Source organism: Lampris incognitus, chromosome 15, assembly GCF_029633865.1.
Source record: "Lampris incognitus isolate fLamInc1 chromosome 15, fLamInc1.hap2, whole genome shotgun sequence".
NCBI classification, from domain to species: Eukaryota; Metazoa; Chordata; class Actinopteri; order Lampriformes; family Lampridae; genus Lampris; species Lampris incognitus.
Genome location: NC_079225.1, coordinates 15,482,244 through 15,499,872, shown reverse-complemented (window position 1 = coordinate 15,499,872; position 17,629 = coordinate 15,482,244). Strand labels below are relative to the sequence as shown.

At 44.9% G+C, this 17,629-nt stretch overlaps 1 protein-coding gene across 1 annotated transcript in view; it reads left to right on the top strand.

Moving 5' to 3' along the window:
- ezrb (ezrin b) overlaps nucleotides 1-17,629 on the top strand; it is a 36,331-nt gene that overhangs the window by 14,140 nt on the left and 4,562 nt on the right. Inside the window, exons 4-10 of the mRNA XM_056295171.1 lie at nucleotides 6,340-6,614; nucleotides 7,826-7,909; nucleotides 8,047-8,193; nucleotides 11,128-11,224; nucleotides 12,657-12,820; nucleotides 13,898-14,028; nucleotides 15,829-15,989. Coding sequence (XP_056151146.1) covers nucleotides 6,340-6,614; nucleotides 7,826-7,909; nucleotides 8,047-8,193; nucleotides 11,128-11,224; nucleotides 12,657-12,820; nucleotides 13,898-14,028; nucleotides 15,829-15,989 — 1,059 coding nt within the window. The remainder of the gene's footprint in view (nucleotides 1-6,339; nucleotides 6,615-7,825; nucleotides 7,910-8,046; nucleotides 8,194-11,127; nucleotides 11,225-12,656; nucleotides 12,821-13,897; nucleotides 14,029-15,828; nucleotides 15,990-17,629) is intronic.

Genomic DNA, 17,629 nt, shown 5'->3' with positions numbered 1-17,629 from the left:
TTGTAACATATTACAAATATACTCCCACCCCTGATCTCAGCATTCGCAGAGCACATTCCTGCTGCCCACCTTTTTCAATACCGTTTCCCACAGAGCCGGATGTTGTAGGCAACAGAGAAAAGGCTGCATTCTTCTGACGGGAGGGTGAAATCAGTGCTCCAGTGTTTGCCTTTCTGTTAGTCAATCAGTAGCCACTGAATTACGCATGTGTTCACATTCTGGGCTGTGGTTGTCATGCTCCACCTCCTCCGGTGCGGTGGCTGATTGTTAGGCCGTTTGTTTCCCATCTTCAGCCAAGTGATACGGCATTGCATATTACAATCAGCCGGAGCGGTGTCACTTGGCCGCTTCCAGTTCTTTCTGCTGTTTCCCCCAAGCAAATAGATTGTCTGACCTCCGTTCACTCTGCTGTGAACAATATCTGTAGTGTATTTGCCAATGGTATGTTGTAGGTCACATGTATCGAACTCGATGCCCATAGGGGGAATCCGGCCTGGCACTTCATTTTTTTTTTTTTTTTTTGGATTTTTCCCCCTTTTTCTCCCCAATTGTATCCAGCCAGTTACCCCACTCTTCCGAGCCGTCCCGGTCGCTGCTCCACCCCCTCTGCCGATCCGGGGAGGACTGCAGACTACCACGTGCCTCCTCCGATACATGTGGAGTTGCCAGCCGCTGATTTTCACCTGACAGTGAGGAGTTTCGCCAGGGGGACGTAGCACATGGGAGGATCACGCTATTCCCCCCAGTTCCCCCTCCCCCCCAAACAATAGCCTCGATGGACCAGAGGAGGCGCTAGTGCAGCGCCCAGGACACATAGCCACATCTGGCTTCCCACCCGAAGACACAGCCAATTGTGTCTGTAGAGATGTGCGACCAAGCTGAGGTAATACGGGGATTCAGTCCGACAATTCCCATGTTGGTAGGCAACGGAATAGACCACTATGCCACTCGAATGCCCTCCCCCCCCCTCCCCCAGCACTTCATTTTATGTGGCCTACAAGAGCTTGCAAAGAATATAATTTACGCAATACAATTCTATGCTGCGTTAACGAATGTATTGTGTCCATAAACTACATGTCCCAGAATGCACCCCAATTTTGTTATCCACGCACTGAAGGTGCAGATATTTCTTGTAGTATAATGAAGTCTAGCTGCTAGACATCAGTATACGCTAGATTCTACCATCTCAAAATCGTGATGACAACATCCACACTATTTTATGGGTTGCTACGCACAAGACCTAAAGCCAGTCATCTGGCCTGAAAACAAATAAGTAAGCGTTTTAAAAACCTTCACCTATACAATATCATGAAATGCATAGCGTTTTCTTTTTTAGAAATTTTTTTTACTTTTTTACTTTTATCATCATTTCAAATTCAAAAGACAAACAAATAAAGTACTGAACAAGAGGTCTTGCTTGTTATCATCAAACGCCAAAGACGGATATACAGGTACGGGTCATCACACAGGGATTTCAGCAGTGTTGTCTCATGAGAAAGAAGAGAAGGAAAAAAAAACCTAATCAACAGTTTCCTTCAAGTAACAATCCCATTTTTTTTCCACTATTTTCCCCTTTGTCTTTCTGTAGACGAAGGGCTAAAGTCATCTTTTCCATGGAGCGTATGTAATTGACAATTCCAGTAGGATTTCTCTGCAGCCAACATTTGGTGACAGCTTTTTTAGATGCTACCAAGATATTTTTCTGGATATGTCACGTCACAACCAAAACATGTGGGCATGGTCCACGTGCATTGATCCACACTCTCTCCAGCAGGGGTGCTCAGTCCCAGAAAACTTGGATTTCTGCTTTGAAATGCATATAATTTTCAATCTAATAAGCATTCTCTTTTACTTCGCCACATATAATACTTTGCACGTGTAGGCTTATAATAGGCCTTATTTGTGTTATAGTTGCACAATGGAATGTCATCCCAGTCACCGCAAGTGTAGAGTAGGTCCGATACTTGACCGTTTCATTTTTAAGCAAATATACATTTTGGATTTGAAACCTTACTGTTATTTTGACTTAATTATATACCCTACTTTGTATATTTAGTTTTTTTTTTTCTAAATTTATTTCTGATTTTTCCCTTTTTCTCACAATTTAGTCGCCAATCGATTCCTATTCTAGTTCAAACACCCACCCTTGTACTGCATGCGTTCACCAACTGCATCTCTCCAGCCGGCAGTCTCGAAGGAGACGCCTCGTCACGAAAGTGGCGCGGCGTATCCAGGCCGAACCACTGCTTTTTCCGACACACCCAGAGACGCATTCATGTGACGAACACAAGCCGACTCCGCCCCCCTCCCAAAGACAGCGTTGCCAATTACTGCTGCTTCATCGAGTCCGGCCATAGTCGGATCTGACGAGACCGGGGCGTGAACCCCAGTCCCCAGTGGGCAACTGCATCGACACAAAGCCGATGCTTAGACCACTACACCACCACGGACCCTTTAATTTTTTAATAAATTGTATAATAGTTGTACACTTGAATGTCTGCTTGCCATTAATTTTTCCTAGAATTCTGCTTTCAGAGCTAGTTATTATTTATTCATTAATAAAACCAATAATAGTAGAATGCAGAGGCAATAATGTAATATAACAAGTAGATACATTTATATAATCTTACATTTACAACCGGCCCTTTAAGGGCAACCGTAATGCTGATGTGGCCCAGGATGAAATCAAGTTTGACAGCTCTGTTGCAGGTAGATACTGTGTGTAGGTGCCACAGTATTGCTCATAGGCCTATGGAATGAAGTTGTATCTGCAAATGCTCGAGATGTTTATTGTATTGCTACGTATGTGATTCACCAATTCCCTATTGCATGTTGTAGACTAGTCGGTATTGCATTGATGTCCCTGAGGCTGTACAGGTGAAGGGTTACAGATTCAGAATGTCTGTTTCTATCTAATAAGAGCGACGTTACACTTGAAACTTTTTCGTGCAACTTTGTTGCGTTTGTGAGTTCATGTTTCATAATGTTTGTGCAACTAAACCCGTTACACTGAACGCAATCAAAACGACATGCAACAGGGCGTCTGGGTGGTGTAGTGGTCTATTCCGTTGCCTGCCAACATGGGGATCCCGGTTCGAATCCCCCTGTTGCCTCCGACTTGGTTGGGCGTCCCTACAGACACAATTGGCCATGTATGCGGGTGGGAAGCCGGATGTGGGTATGTGCCCTGGTCGCTGCACTAGTGCCTCCTCATGTCGGTCGGGGCACCTGTTCAGGGGGGAGGGGGGAATAGCGTGATCCTGCCACGCGCTACGTCCCCCTGGCGAAACTCCTCACTGTCAGGTGAAAAGAAGCAGCTGGTGACTCCACATGTATTGGCGGAAGCATGTGGTATTCTGCGCCCCCCCCCCCCCCCCCCCCCGATCAGCAGAGTGAGTGGAGCAACGACCGGGAAGGCTCGAAAGAGTAGTATAATTGGATACAATTGGGCAGAAAGGGGGGGGTGGGGATCCAAAAAAAACTACATGGAACAGTCAATGAGATTAGTCAGAATGATATAGATAGAAACATCTGTTGAAAGCTCAACAGAACAGAGCGGGTCAGATTTGCAGAGTGACGTGACATCAAACAACAGGTGTGCTCTGACTGTTGCATGAAGCGTATTGCATCAAGTTGAAAAAGTTTCATCTTGATGCCACTAAGTTGCAAGCGCTGATACACAATGCAACTCTGGTGAAACTTGGCTGCATGCGACTAAGTTGTATGAAAAAGTTTCATGTGTAACGTCGGCCCAAGAGTGGATGTTCTGATCTCCCAAATGAAACATTGGATAATTTAATCGCTTTGCAGTTTGGCTTTGAATTAGACTTTTTCTGACGACATTATAAAACAATGTGTTTTACACTGTGTAATTAAGAGACCCGTCGAAACGTCCCTCTTTGAGCTCCAGAATAGAAAACGGGTCACATTGAGAGAATAGATGATGCTTGCCTCAGTCAGCAGTAGTGGACTGTAACAGGCGGCATGCTGACACTGTGCCACACAGTAACCCATCAGCACAATGCCGCACCCAAACTGGAATATTCCCAGCCTTTAAAAGCCCCATTCTCCCCATCAAGAGTGTTTGGTTCCTCTTTTGATATTAGAGGAAGAGGCTCGTTGTGCAAACACCCAGGTTGGAGCTATTTGACTATATTTCCTCTGTACACAAACGATAGATCCCGTTTTGCAAACTGGTGTCAGGGCAATGCACCCGAGAAGTCACAGAGGTGACTGTCACCTACTGTAGCAGGCAAAATTAATTCAAATGAAACAGTTATCACTATGAGTCCGATATCTATTTTTTTTTAACTTTAAATATTATACTTTCAAAACTATTCTTGACATATTGAACCTCATCACTTAAAATGGAAGAGCTCAGCTCAAAACGGAAGTGTACCACAAAAAAAGAAAATCCTTGAATAAGGCTCTGACATTCATCTAGATTTGCGGAAATTTACTCAGAAGGTGTAACTTATGCAGATGTGCTCAAATTTGTTGGTGCCCTTACGGCTCATTGAAATAATGCTTCATTCCTCCTGCAAAATGATGAAATTAAAAGCTGTTTTGTTATGTATACTTGCATGCCTTTGGTATGTCATAGAATAAATAAAGCAAAGAAGCTGTGAAAAGAGATGAATTATTGCTTATTCTACAAAGATATTCTACAATGGCCTGGACACATTTGTTGGTACCTCTTAGAAAAGATAATAAATAATTGGATTATAGTGATATTTCAAACTAATTGCTTTCTTTAATAAGTAATTCACATGTAATCATGTAGTCAGTCATTCAGCCTATTTAAATGGGGAAGAGTAGTCACTGTACTGTTTGGTATCATTGTGTGCACCACACCTAACATGGAGCAGATAAAGCAAGACAGAGGAAAGCAGAAAGAAAATAATAGACAAGCATAGTAAAGGTAAAGGCTACAAGACCATCTCCAAGCGCCTTGATGTTCCTGTGAAGTCAGTTGCAAATATAAAGACATTTAAGGTTCATGGACCTGTAGCCATCTTCCCTGGGCACGGCACACAAGAGGAAAATCGACCCCAGATTGAAAAGAAGGATAGTGCGAATGGTAGAAAAAGAACCAAGAATAACTGCCCAGAGATACAAGCTGAACGCCAAGGTGAAGGCACGTCAGTTTCTGGTCACACCATCCGTCGCTTTTTGAGTGAATTTGGGCTCCATGGAAGAAGACCCAGGAGGACTCTGCTTTTGAAAGAACAACATAAAAAGGCCAGACTGGAATTTGTTAAAATGCATATTGACGAGTTACAATCCTTCTGGGAGAATGTCCTTTGGACAGATGAGTTAAAACCGGGGCCTTTTGGCAAGTCACATCAGCTCTGTGTTCTCAGATGAAAAAATTAAGCTTTCAAAGTGAAACATGGAGGAGGCCTGGTTATGTTTTGGGGCTGCTTTGCTGTGCCTGGCTCAGGGTGCCTTGAATCTGGGCAGGGAACATTGAAATCGCAAGACTTTTAAGGCATTCTGGAGCCAAATGCACTGCCCAGTGTCAGAAAGCTCTGGCTCAGTCGCAGGTCATGGATCCTCCAACAGGACAATGACCCAAAACACACAGCTAAAAGCACTCAAGAATGGATAAGAACAAAACATTGGACTATTCTGAAGTGACCTACTATGACTGCTGATCTGGACCCTATCGAACATCTATGGAAAGAGCAGTCTGGAGAAAGCACCCATCAAACCTGAGACCGCTGCAGCAGTTTGTTCAGGAAGTGTGGGCCCAAAATACCTGTTAACAGGTGCAGAGGTCTCACTGAGCACTACAGAAAACGTTTGATTGCAGTGATTGCCTCTAAAGGTTGTGCAACAAAATATTAGATGAATGGTCCCATCATTTTTGTCCATGCCATTTTCATATGATTTATTTAAAATATTATGTTGACTTAAAAAATCAAAAGCAAATTCTGATTTCAGTGAAATATGGAATAGACAATGGTGGATGCCAATTACTTTGGTTGTCAGTTTCAAGTTATTTCAGAGAAAATTGTACATTCTTAATATTTTGTGGATGGGTACCAACAAATTTGAGTGCCGTTATCATGAGGAGAGTTTATTTAGGACTTTTTACTGTGGAAAGATGTTGAGTAACAGTGGTCTTTGTATTGCTGGGTTTTATGTTTCAGCTTGTTCTCACATTGTGACTCAAACACAGCATTGGGATGATAAATTTTGCATATTTGCTGGACGTTGAAGCATAACTCATGATAAGTGTCCCAGCCAACATATTATCAAAACTACCTGTTCAATATTCTCATTAAGTAAAACTTTAGTCTTGTATCTTACCCTCTTATCATAAATCCTCCTCAGGTGTCTTCTCAGGATGTGAAGAAGGAGAACCCTCTGCAGTTCAAGTTCCGCGGCAAATTCTTCCCCGAGGACGTGGCCGAGGAGCTTATCCAGGACATCACCCAGAAGCTGTTCTTCCTGCAGGTGAAGGACAGCATCCTGAGCGACGAGGTCTACTGCCCGCCCGAGACCGCCGTGCTGCTGGCCTCCTACTCTGTCCAGGCCAAGTTTGGTGACTTCTCTAAAGACGTCCACCGGCCTGGATACCTCACCTCCGATCGCCTGCTGCCCCAGCGGTAAGATGAGCTATGTGTTCAGGGGGAGGAATAATGTTTCATCAAAGTAGTACAGATACAAATTGAACAAAAGGATGAAAATAAGAAAATTGGCTAACTAGCAAGTTAGCACAGTACCCAATACAAAACATCACCCGTCATGCTTAATTGGGAAACTATTAGCACTGTTGAAAGTAGGGATGTACCGATAGCACTTTTTCACTGCTGTCACCGATTCTAAATATAAATCTTATCAGCCGATACCGAGTATCAATCAGATCAATTACTTTTGCTGAACAGTGCAGACTTAAACCATCAGTTTGGGGTCAATAGGCAAAATAATTGAGAGTTAGATTTTTTTCCTACCATTACAAAAATACAGGCTGGGGCGTCCAGGTGGCGTGGCGGTCTATTCCGTTGCCTACCAACATGGGGATTGCCGGTTCGAATCCCCATGTTACCTTCGGCTTGGTCAGGCGTCCCTACAGACACAATTGGCCGTGTCTGCGGTTGGGAAGCCGGATATGGGTATGTGTCCTGTTGCTCTCCATTAGCGCTTCCTCTGTTCTGTCAGGGTGCCTGTTCAGGGGGAAGGGGGGAATAGCGTGATCCCCCACACGCTACGTCCCCCAGGTGAAACTCCTCACTGTCAGGTGAAAAGAAGCGGCTGGTACCTCCACATTTATCGGAGGAGACGTGGTAGTTTGCAGCCCCCCTGGATCAGCAGAGGGGGTGGAGCAGTGGGCAGGGATGGCTCAGAAGAGTTGGAGTAATAGGCCGGGTACAATTGGGGAGAAAAAAAGGGGGGGGGTCCAAAACAAAAAACCCAAACACACACACACACACATATATATATATATATATATATATATACATACATACATACACAGGCTTACATGTGCCAAAAATGTGGTATATAAAGCCATTTTGCTTTTATTTATGACATGTTCCTCATGTCTTTTGGTATTGGGCTGAAGTCTTGGGTAAAGTCTCTGATACTGATACTCAATTGTAGCCTGAAATCGGCCTGATATCAGTATCGGTACTGGTATATCCCAACTTGAGAGGCTCCCTTGAACCAAAGCGATTGCTTGGCTGAAACTACACAATATATGATGTTCTTTTCCACACAGATATTAGACCCTCAAGTTTAGTATTTTGAATGAACGGTCTAATATCTTGCCTTGTCTTTACCAGACATTGTTACAGAGTTTTCCCTTCTCTTTGTACAGTGTCCTTGAGCAGCACAAGTTGTCCAGAGAACAATGGGAGGAGAGGATTCAAGTATGGCATGAGGAGCACCGAGGGATGCTCAAGTAAGTGTGTGTTCGCCACGAGCGTGTCATCATCATATTTTGCAACGGCCATATCATAAAAGTTATCTGAAATGGACATAAAGTTTGGCCCCTTCTTGGCATATCAGTGGTTTTCTGACTCCTGTCCGTTATTGCAGGGAGGATGCTATGTTGGAGTACCTGAAGATTGCTCAGGACTTGGAGATGTATGGCGTCAACTATTTTGACATCAAGAATAAGAAGGGAACAGAGCTGTGGCTGGGAGTGGACGCCCTGGGCCTCAACATCTATGAGAAGGAGGACAAGTAAGCACTTGTGATTCACCAAAGTAGACAAGATCGGTCAAGCTGTGTCATCAGTGACTTTTCCGGTTGTTATTTTCTGCCCTTAGCTAATCCTTAGACATAGGCGTTAACTGGCTAGGGCAGGCCCTTATGTCTAATTGATCACCACTTGTTTTCAGCAGATATTATGAGACTACAAATAGGTTAATTCTCTTTTGCATCTCTTCACAACAGTGCCCCCCCACCCCCCACCCACACACATGTTTGCTCTTGCATTCAAGGTAACTCAGTGACCTGAGATCTTGCTAAACTCAATAAAGATTGAAGGTTTAACTAAAATATAACACCATAACTCAGTCAGTCGCCATGAGCCCAACACTGGTGAATGTTGGCCACGATTGGCGCGTTCGTCCTTTTTTCAACCAGTTACTTTGGCTGGTAACCAACCGCCGAATTCTCCCAAGTTCAGTTTGATCTTTTTGACCGTTGCGATAGTGAAGGTGTCCTTTGTGGCCAGCTGAAAACAAAGTTGGTTTCGTGGCCTGTTTGAAGCAATACGGTGCATATTACAGGAGCTTGTATTCTCATTGCAGTGGACTTGCATTTCAGTCAGTAAGCCTGCGGTGGCATCGTTGCCAGCTGCCGTCTGCTCTGAATCGTTCTGCCCGGGTTTTTGTTGTTAACCACCAAGCTGTTGCTCCCTCCGTTCTGAGCTGGCTGCAGTGTTTTGAGCTCTCTGGGCCAAGTTCTGCTGAAAGCGGTGCGGTCCGCTCCGTCTGCCTCACTGGGAGAAATAAACAGATCTCCTCAGTGGCACTTTAATGAGAAGGTGTATTGACTGTGTTGCTCCTTCAGTCCACATATTGCCGAGCTGTATTTTCAACAGTTCCTTTGAGGACCCTGTCTTCTCAATGTCCTACTGCAGGAGACAGAAATGACTTAGCCCGAATTGTCAACAGGTGTTATAGTGAAGTTAACTGTGTGGTTTTATTTTAACCTACCTGTTGTCTGGTCACCTCTAAATGCAACAAAGCAAAACAGGAGAGTGACAGCATGAGAATGAGACCGAGACCCTGTTGTCTTTTTGAACCTTGTGTGGCTCTGTGTCTGCATGGGCTTTCTTGGATTAGCAAAGAAATGCCTTCCTTCCTTCTTTCCACAGCGCCCTCCGCAGTAGCCATGGCTACGCCGACTGGTTTTTCAAGCTGTGCGGCACTTAAGAATGTGAGGCTAACCTACAACACAGTCCCATCAATGTGGGCAGCATGCCTGCAATACAGCAATACAGCCAAGGCCTCACTTGAGTCACAGTCGTATACTAATTTAACTCCTTGTAGTCTACGGCTCTGCTAAATCCAGCGTAGCACATTTTCAAGATGAAAAAAAGTTTTTGGCGGATGCGCCAAGCTTCACCCTAAGCAACCAGTTTTCCAAACACAAACATTGCCTAAGTATTAAAGCAGAGGTCTATTTGGCTGGCCGTGCCTAGGGTCCTACATGTCTAAATGATGGAGCTGATAATTTCCAAATTTTCCAACCCCACAAATACACCTCAAGAGTAATAACTCCACATTTCTAATACTGTTTTGACTTCATTGTGACTTTGTGATCAAGCCAGGTTCTCAAAAAGTACGAGAAACCAAAAGGAGTTTACTTATCAAATCACTTATTTCAAAACCTGGCTCCTTTCGGCACGTTATCAGCTGTGAGTGCGCCTCAGGCATTCACACTTAGAAACAGTAATTATTATCAGAGACAAGGGCAGAGACATTCGAAACTAAACTTCACGTCAACTCTTCCCAGATAGATTTTATTGGCCACATGGCTCCAGTGGTAATTTTTCACCAACACAGATCCAGAGATAAAGCACGGCTTAAGAAACCTCCCGATACCAATAGAAACATCTGAATTGCTAAAATAACTTCCACATTCCGCTCTCAGTTCCACAAGCATGTGTCACAGTCGGTAATTGATTGAAATTCCAGTTCAGACAGCAAGTTTTCACTGCATTTCAGCGCTAGGTAGATCACTGCATAGCTATATATGACAACGTCACCGGCCTGTTAATGTTTACAGTGCTTGTCAACGGTGTGCCAAATGAGATTGGCATCTATTCAGTACGTCTGGCACAATGGAGGGGCTGTCCACGCCCTAAGATTATTCACTCGCTGTTGTGCTGTCGATAAAGGTCCATATTCACAGTTGGGCCTATTGAGATTCATTGTAGCAAGGTTTTTGAATAATTTTCTGTTTCTATGGAAACTTGTTATGGGATATGTCTGAATCTTCATAATTAGCCATGTTGTCATTCGTAGGGATGTCATTACAGTGTGGTACAGTTTTAAATGAGAGTTTGTACTTGAATGTTTGAGACAAATAAGAGTTTAAAAAAATCTATAATAAGGGTGTCCGGGTATCGTAGCAGTCTATTCCATTGCCTACCAACACGGGGATCGCCAGTTCAAATCCCCGCGTTACCTCCGGCTTGATCGGGCATCACTACAGAGGGAATTGGACGTGTGTGTGGGTGGGTGGGAAGCCGGATGTGAGTGTGTCCTGGTTGCTGCACTAGCGCCTCCTCTGGTCAGTCAGGGAACCTGTTCGGGGTGGGGGGTGGGGGACTGAGGGGAATAGCGTGATCCTCCGACGCGCTACGTCCCCCTGGTGAAAAGAAGTGGCTGGTGACTCCACATGTATCGGAGGAAGCATGTGGTAGTCTGCAGCCCTCCCTGGATCGGCAGAGGGGGATGGAGCAGCGACCCGGACGGCTCAAAAAAATAGGGTAATTGGCCAAGTACAATTGGGAGCAAAAGGGAAAAAATCCAAAAGAAAGATCTGTAGTACCATGGGCAGAACAATGTTTGCGGTTTGTCTAAAATGGACAGCCTTATTACCTTTCAACACTCATAACAGAGCACCACACAAAGACTCACGGTTACCCTGTCAATCCCTCAGACTGACCCCAAAGATCGGCTTCCCCTGGAGTGAGATCAGAAACATTTCCTTCAACGATAAGAAGTTCACCATCAAGCCCATCGACAAAAAGGCCCCGGTGAGTACGGTGCTCGGAACAAATGAGTGATCAGACGCAGCATTTCCTGCAGGACTTGTCTTTTTTTTAGACATAGGACATGGGTGTAAATTTGGCTCTGAGGCCCGGGTTTGACCTTGGGCCCAGTTCAGGGCCGCTTCCAGTAGGTGTGGTAGTTCAGCAACAGCTCTTGTTGGGATATTTATAGGATGATGTACGATGGTACGTGGACATTATTTTCCCAAAGTGGAAAACAGGAGAGCCAATTCTCCTCTGTGTCATGTCTGCTGGCGCTACAGTGGGTTGGAGAGTGATTTAGTGGGTTCATGGAGTCCTTCAGTTTTTATACCCATTTTATCTATTACTTACATTACTTTTACTATGCATTTACTCATTTGGCAGACACTTCTATCCAAGGCAGCTTACGAGATAGTTAGTAGAATTAGTCAGTGGCGCTGTAAGTGAGTATAATGTTAGGAAGATTCTAAGAGCGCCAGACTAGAGGGGGTGCCACAACAGTGCTCAAATTTTTTAAAATAAATTTATTTCTAGTTTTTCCCCTTATCCCACCCGATTACCCAGTAGCATATGGCCAGATCTTGTTGAAGACCTCTCTGATTCGTGATCCACAGGAAGGAGAGAGCCACAGGAAAGAGCCCACAGGTTCAATCTGGGCTATGGTGGTATCACATTCCTTATTGTTAAGAGCATTTTATATGGAAATTTGTCAAACTAAGAAGATGGGTCCCTTACTGGAGAAGCTGTTGATAAGGGGATTGTTGGGCAAGCTGGTAGCATGGGATGAAGGTAGAGGAATGGGTCTAATGTTTAGAGAAGTCAAGAAAATAATAAAACAATTATTTGATTAATTAAATAAATAACGTGCGCTCAGTCATATTCTTTATAGGGGCGTAAAATCCCTGGCGGAACCCCTGGAATTAGTAGATAAATTCAAGTTATATATCCTATTCATATTGAATCCATGGAGGTGTAATTATACCTTTAGATGGTTAGTTATGGTTGTAGCACTAGTACTTTTGTCAGTTTTATTTTACCCTTGGAATTTATGTCGAATGTAGAGATTGAGATCATTAGACATACAGAACAAAGCCATGGCCAATTGTCAAGGCACTGCTGTTACTGACACACACACACACACACACACACACACACACACACACACACACACACACACATGTGCGACCAGGACTCTTTGTTGTCGATGCACCTTATCTTTGTATTTCAAGCCATTTTGCTTGGCACTAAAGGTCAGCAGCATTCAGCAGCGGTGTTGTCAGAAATGTGTAATGTTAACAGTTCAGCGTGTACCGGCTTCAGCCCGCCGGACCCTTTGTCTTTTGTATCAGCAAAGTGCAGTGAGCGAGCAAGAACACACTTGTGTTAAACCTGGCGTGTGGTGTTTTTCCTACTCCTCCTCTCTCCCCCGTTTTAGGACTTTGTGTTCTATGCCCCTCGACTGCGCATCAACAAGCGCATCCTGCAGCTATGCATGGGCAACCACGAGCTGTACATGCGCCGCCGTAAGCCGGACACCATCGAGGTGCAGCAGATGAAGGCCCAGGCCAGAGAGGAGAAGCACCAGAAACAGTTGGATAGGTACGGAAACACATGGAGACCCGTGCTGCCCAGACATGTCGCACTTGGGTTATGACACACTCACGAGAGTCTTATTTGAAGAGCTTCCTTCCTTACAGCAACGGTACGAAAGTAAGGTTGGGCAGTAGGGTCAAAAATGCCATCAAAGATAGAAGAATGATTTTTCTTATCGGTAAATAATGACGATTATCAAAATATACACCAAACTATGGTTAAACATAATGTATGACTGTTTGAAGAACTCTTTACCGGTCTAGATCCTCTTTTAGAGCTGCACCTTAATTTCCGACTGTGCTGACTGACGCATTTTTGTCCTCGGAAGGGCACAGTGACTAAAAGAACATCACCAACGCTAAATAACGGTGCACCCTCAGCTAGTTTAATTCTAGACCGTTCAACTCGTGTAAAGTGGAAGTGCTATTCACTCAAGGTTACTCGGGGCTCAGAGTCAGAAGAAAGCAAACCGATGACAGCAGTGGTTTCAGATACCACTGTCAGGAAGGCATCTGTCCTGCACAGCTGTTCAAACATGGTGATGTAACGCCAGACGCCGCCTACCTCACGCCTCGCACATACACAACACCAGTGACAGGCTCTAGTTCAGCGGTCCCTGGCGGCGGGGGCTTAGGGTTCATCTACAGTAGCCGACAGTGGTCAGCATTTCCTCAACTTCTGTATGGGCCGGGATCCAAGGTCAGTCACAGGCCGGATTCTGGCGGGTTCCTCTTATGGTCATAAGGTTTTTGTTTTTTCTAAGGAACCTGGATCCAGAGGCAGGTTTCAAATTCAAAAAAATTTTTTGTGGAAAACTTAACTAAAAGTTAATGTAAGGGGTAGTGAATGCAGACAAGACAGCAATACTCTTTCAGTCCTGCACTTGTCCAACCAGCTCAGAGACTATATATTACAGTGACAGTGTGCAGGTAGAAATAGACTGTGCCGGCCGCGTGTGTGTTTGCATGTATCTGTGTGTACAGTATGTGCACCTGTATTTGTAAATGCATTCCCCACAACCGTTGTTGGACAGGCTGTTTGTCAGCTTGGCCCGCTCTCATTGTGGCTGTGTCTTATCTGCAGGGCCCAGCTGGAGAACGAGAAGAAGAAGAGGGAGGCCATCGAGAAGGAGAAGGAGCAGATGGAGCGGGAGAAACAGGAGCTGATGATGAGGCTGTACCAGTTTGAGGAGAAGACGAAGAAGGCGGAGAAAGGTAGGTCATTGCCGGTTCATCCGTCCACTGACCTGCATCATAATAAAAGCACATGCCAGATGCCCAGGTGGCGTGGTGTTCTACACAGGGATCGCCGGTTCGAATCCCCATGTTACCTCTGGCTTGGTCAGGCGTCCCTACAGACAAAATTGGCCGTGTCTGTGGGTGGGAAGCCGGATCTGGGTATGAGTCCTGGTCGCTTCACTAGCACCTCCTCTGATCGGTTGGGGCACCTGTTCGGGGAGGAGGAGGTACTGTGGGGAATAGCGTGATCCTCCCACGCGCTACATCCCCCTGGTGAAACTCCTCAGTGTCAGGTGAAAAGAAGCGGCTGGCGACTCCACATGTATCAGAGGAGGCATGTGGTAGTCTGCAGCCCTCCCCGGATCAGCAGAGGGGGATGGAGCAGCAACCGGGATGGCTCAGAGAGTGGGTTGATTGGCCATGTACAATTGGGGAGAAAAGGGGGAGGGGGAAATAAAAGCATGTGCCTACATGTATTTTCATTTACAAGGTGACGTTTTTTTTGGATGTGATCATGTTAATTGAGTGTAGGTCAGGGATGTGAATTCGGTGATTTTTGGACACCCAGCTACCATAGACATTTAGTTTATTTTCACTTCTTTTGTGCTCTTGATCACATGTATGTACCGAGCAGATTCGCCCCGCCCCCCCAGTGTTTGAAACTGGAGCTGAAGCCAGCATGTCTTAGTGGTAGGAATACAATACTGCAGAGATGCCTTCACATCATGAATCCCAGTCGTAAAACCAGCCGCACACTTTCACTGACTAAATTGACCACATCCTCAGTGCCTGACCTGATGTGGTCAGCACTAGCATTAAAACAACCCAGTCACATGAAAAATGAATATCTGTCTTAAACAAATCTCCGTTTTAGAGGTTATAACGTCCCCTACATCATACCCGATCCCAGCTTGAGCGTGCAGAAACATTTACATCAACTAACCAGATGTGGGCGACATAGCAACACACGGGACACATAAGGCCTTGTGGTGGGCGAAGGAGGTTGTACAAACTCCTCCATTGTTTTTCACGTGTTTCAGTGATTATGTTTAGCACCATGATGTATGGCTTGGTGTTCAGCATGTGAATATGTCAGATGGTTTTCAGTGGTTTTATATTTCTGGTTTTCAGTGAGACGGGCTACACTAACTGAACAGGTCAGCAGCAATATGTCATTCCAGATTTTTATACAACTTCCTTGGTACAGAGAGGGCAAAAGAAATGTCGTTGAAATGGTTGCATAACTGAAGAATATGAAAGAGCTTCTTGTGTGGATCGACTGTGTGTGCTGCCAGTGTTTGACCCGCTTGTTTTTGCTTCATCCTCTCAGCCGGTAAAAAGACACGAAGTGTTATTTTATGAAGCGGAAGACCTCAGAAAGCCAACATGTTTAGAAGAAATTTATAACCAACCCAGTTCATTAAGACGTTCCCTAAATCCAAGCCTCCCACTTAAATTCTCATGGACGGCTCTCGTCTCAGGTCCTTCCCCGTCTCGGTTTCATTTCTCTCCCTAAATCCTCCGTTAATGTTTGTTCATGTACTGATTCAGAATAGTGACTCGAAGCTTTGAAGCAAAATGACCTAAAGTCCAAAAAAGTTGCCGACTTTTTTTTTTTTGCAGTAGCAGTTTTGAAAAACATCCCCATTATTCTTTCATCCCGATGAGCAGTTACCCATAAGGGAAATGTGTGGTTTAACTTGTGTCTGTGTGCATAAGCTCGGCATTCGTCTCACCCTCCCCCCCCCCACCCCCCCACCCCCGTCTCCATTCCAGACCTGCAAGAGCAGATCCAGAGGGCAGTGCAGCTGGAGCAGGAGCGGCGGAGAGCCGAAGACGAGGCGGCGCGTCTGGAGGCAGAGCGCCAGGCAGCCCTGCTCGCCAAAGAGGAGCTGTCTCGCCAGGCGGAGGACCAGATGAAGAGCCAGGAACAGTTGGTCAGTACCAGCTCCCAGATTAGGGCCACCGCCTGTACTCTGATCAGGGAACTCGCACTCGGATACGGAAAGTTTTCTGTCCACAAGCCACCGTGTATTTGATGGTGGTTGGGGGGGATGTTCTGCAACTGGCAGGGTCCTTTGACTATTTTTACCCCCTCTGATTTTTAGAACCTTTGATTTTTTTATTTTTTTATTTTTTCAAGCAAGATTTATCCACCAAAATATTTGGCGCAGTAGACAAACTTACAAGACAGCCAGATATCGATAAATATTTGACTGTCAGCTTGAGCTAATGACACATTTACTGTCAGACGCTCACCCACTACATTATATAGATGTTAGCGGGTATAACAGACCCAGATATGGTCTAAAATGGAGTCAGTTAGGAGGCCTAAAGTGTGCTAGATTTATTTTTATTAAACATGTAAATAGTTTAAAAAAGCTATCTTGTTTGCAAGTTAAGAAAGGACAATTACTTTTTTTTCTGAAGTATTCAAAATATATGTAGTTATTAACCAGGGTTTTTGCAGGAACACTGCAGTGTTGACCTTAGGACATTTATCCAGACCGTCACGACACACACAAAACCACTTTGTAATGTCCAGCTGGACCACACCCCACTACCACAGACTAACCACCCCGCCCCGGCCCACGCAGCTGTAGACCTCCTACAGGGGTCTACTGTGGAGCCTGTCTAGCTTCCTCCATCACGATAACAGCTTCAAAAGTCTCATTTATTGGAAGGAAAGATGTTCTCGACAAACTGTAGTGGCCTCCCATGTGCTAAAACCTTATGAAGATGCCTCACTCCAAATCTTGTTCACATCGGCAGTAACGGCGTTCATTTTCAGCTCCTAGATATATTGTGGTACCACATGATGTGCAGACTTACAAGTACAGAGTGAAGTGCAAACGTAACACAGGAAATGAGTCAAGTGTTTTTCACTAAGCAACCAATTTTTCCAACTGAATGCCCACAATAAAGCTATTTTATGGCCGGGGGTCTGCCCGCTGGCTCTGCTTATTGTGCATAGTGTGTGTGTACTCGGTCTTTACAGCTCGGAGGACCCACACACACTTTGAGCAACAAAAGGCAGGTGCACCATTTAATACGGTTGCTTCTGGAGAAAGACCAGCCGTTGCAGTGCTGCAGAGGTCGACAACCCCGTCTCCTTGGAGGCTATTCAGACGTAGTCTTTTTACAGCACCGGCCTCTGTTTCTCTGTGTTTCCTTAACAGAAGGGGTGCATTGACTGCTCTGACAGCTCAGTCCGGTTTTAGCACTCGAAACGTCACACACTAAACCTTTAAGAAAGAACATGTTTTCCTGTAGTGTGTTGGCAACAGCAGGAAGCAGAGACCAGTGTTCCAGCAAGCATCTGTTTGGTGCCGCTAGTTAAAAAAAGTGGAGACAGTCTCACTTCTCTGCAGTTTTGTCCAAGATCTTATATTCTCTTTTGTCTCGGAATGAAAATAAGATTATCTGTGAAGCTCTTGAGATAAATATTGTTTAAGTGTTATGGTATTTCTAAGAATAATTTAACAAAGCAAATGACATGTAAAGTAGTCCCAACACTGGATCCTGAGGTTGTGCCAAGCAAAATGGTACAAAACCGCCAATTTATCTGTATTATAAG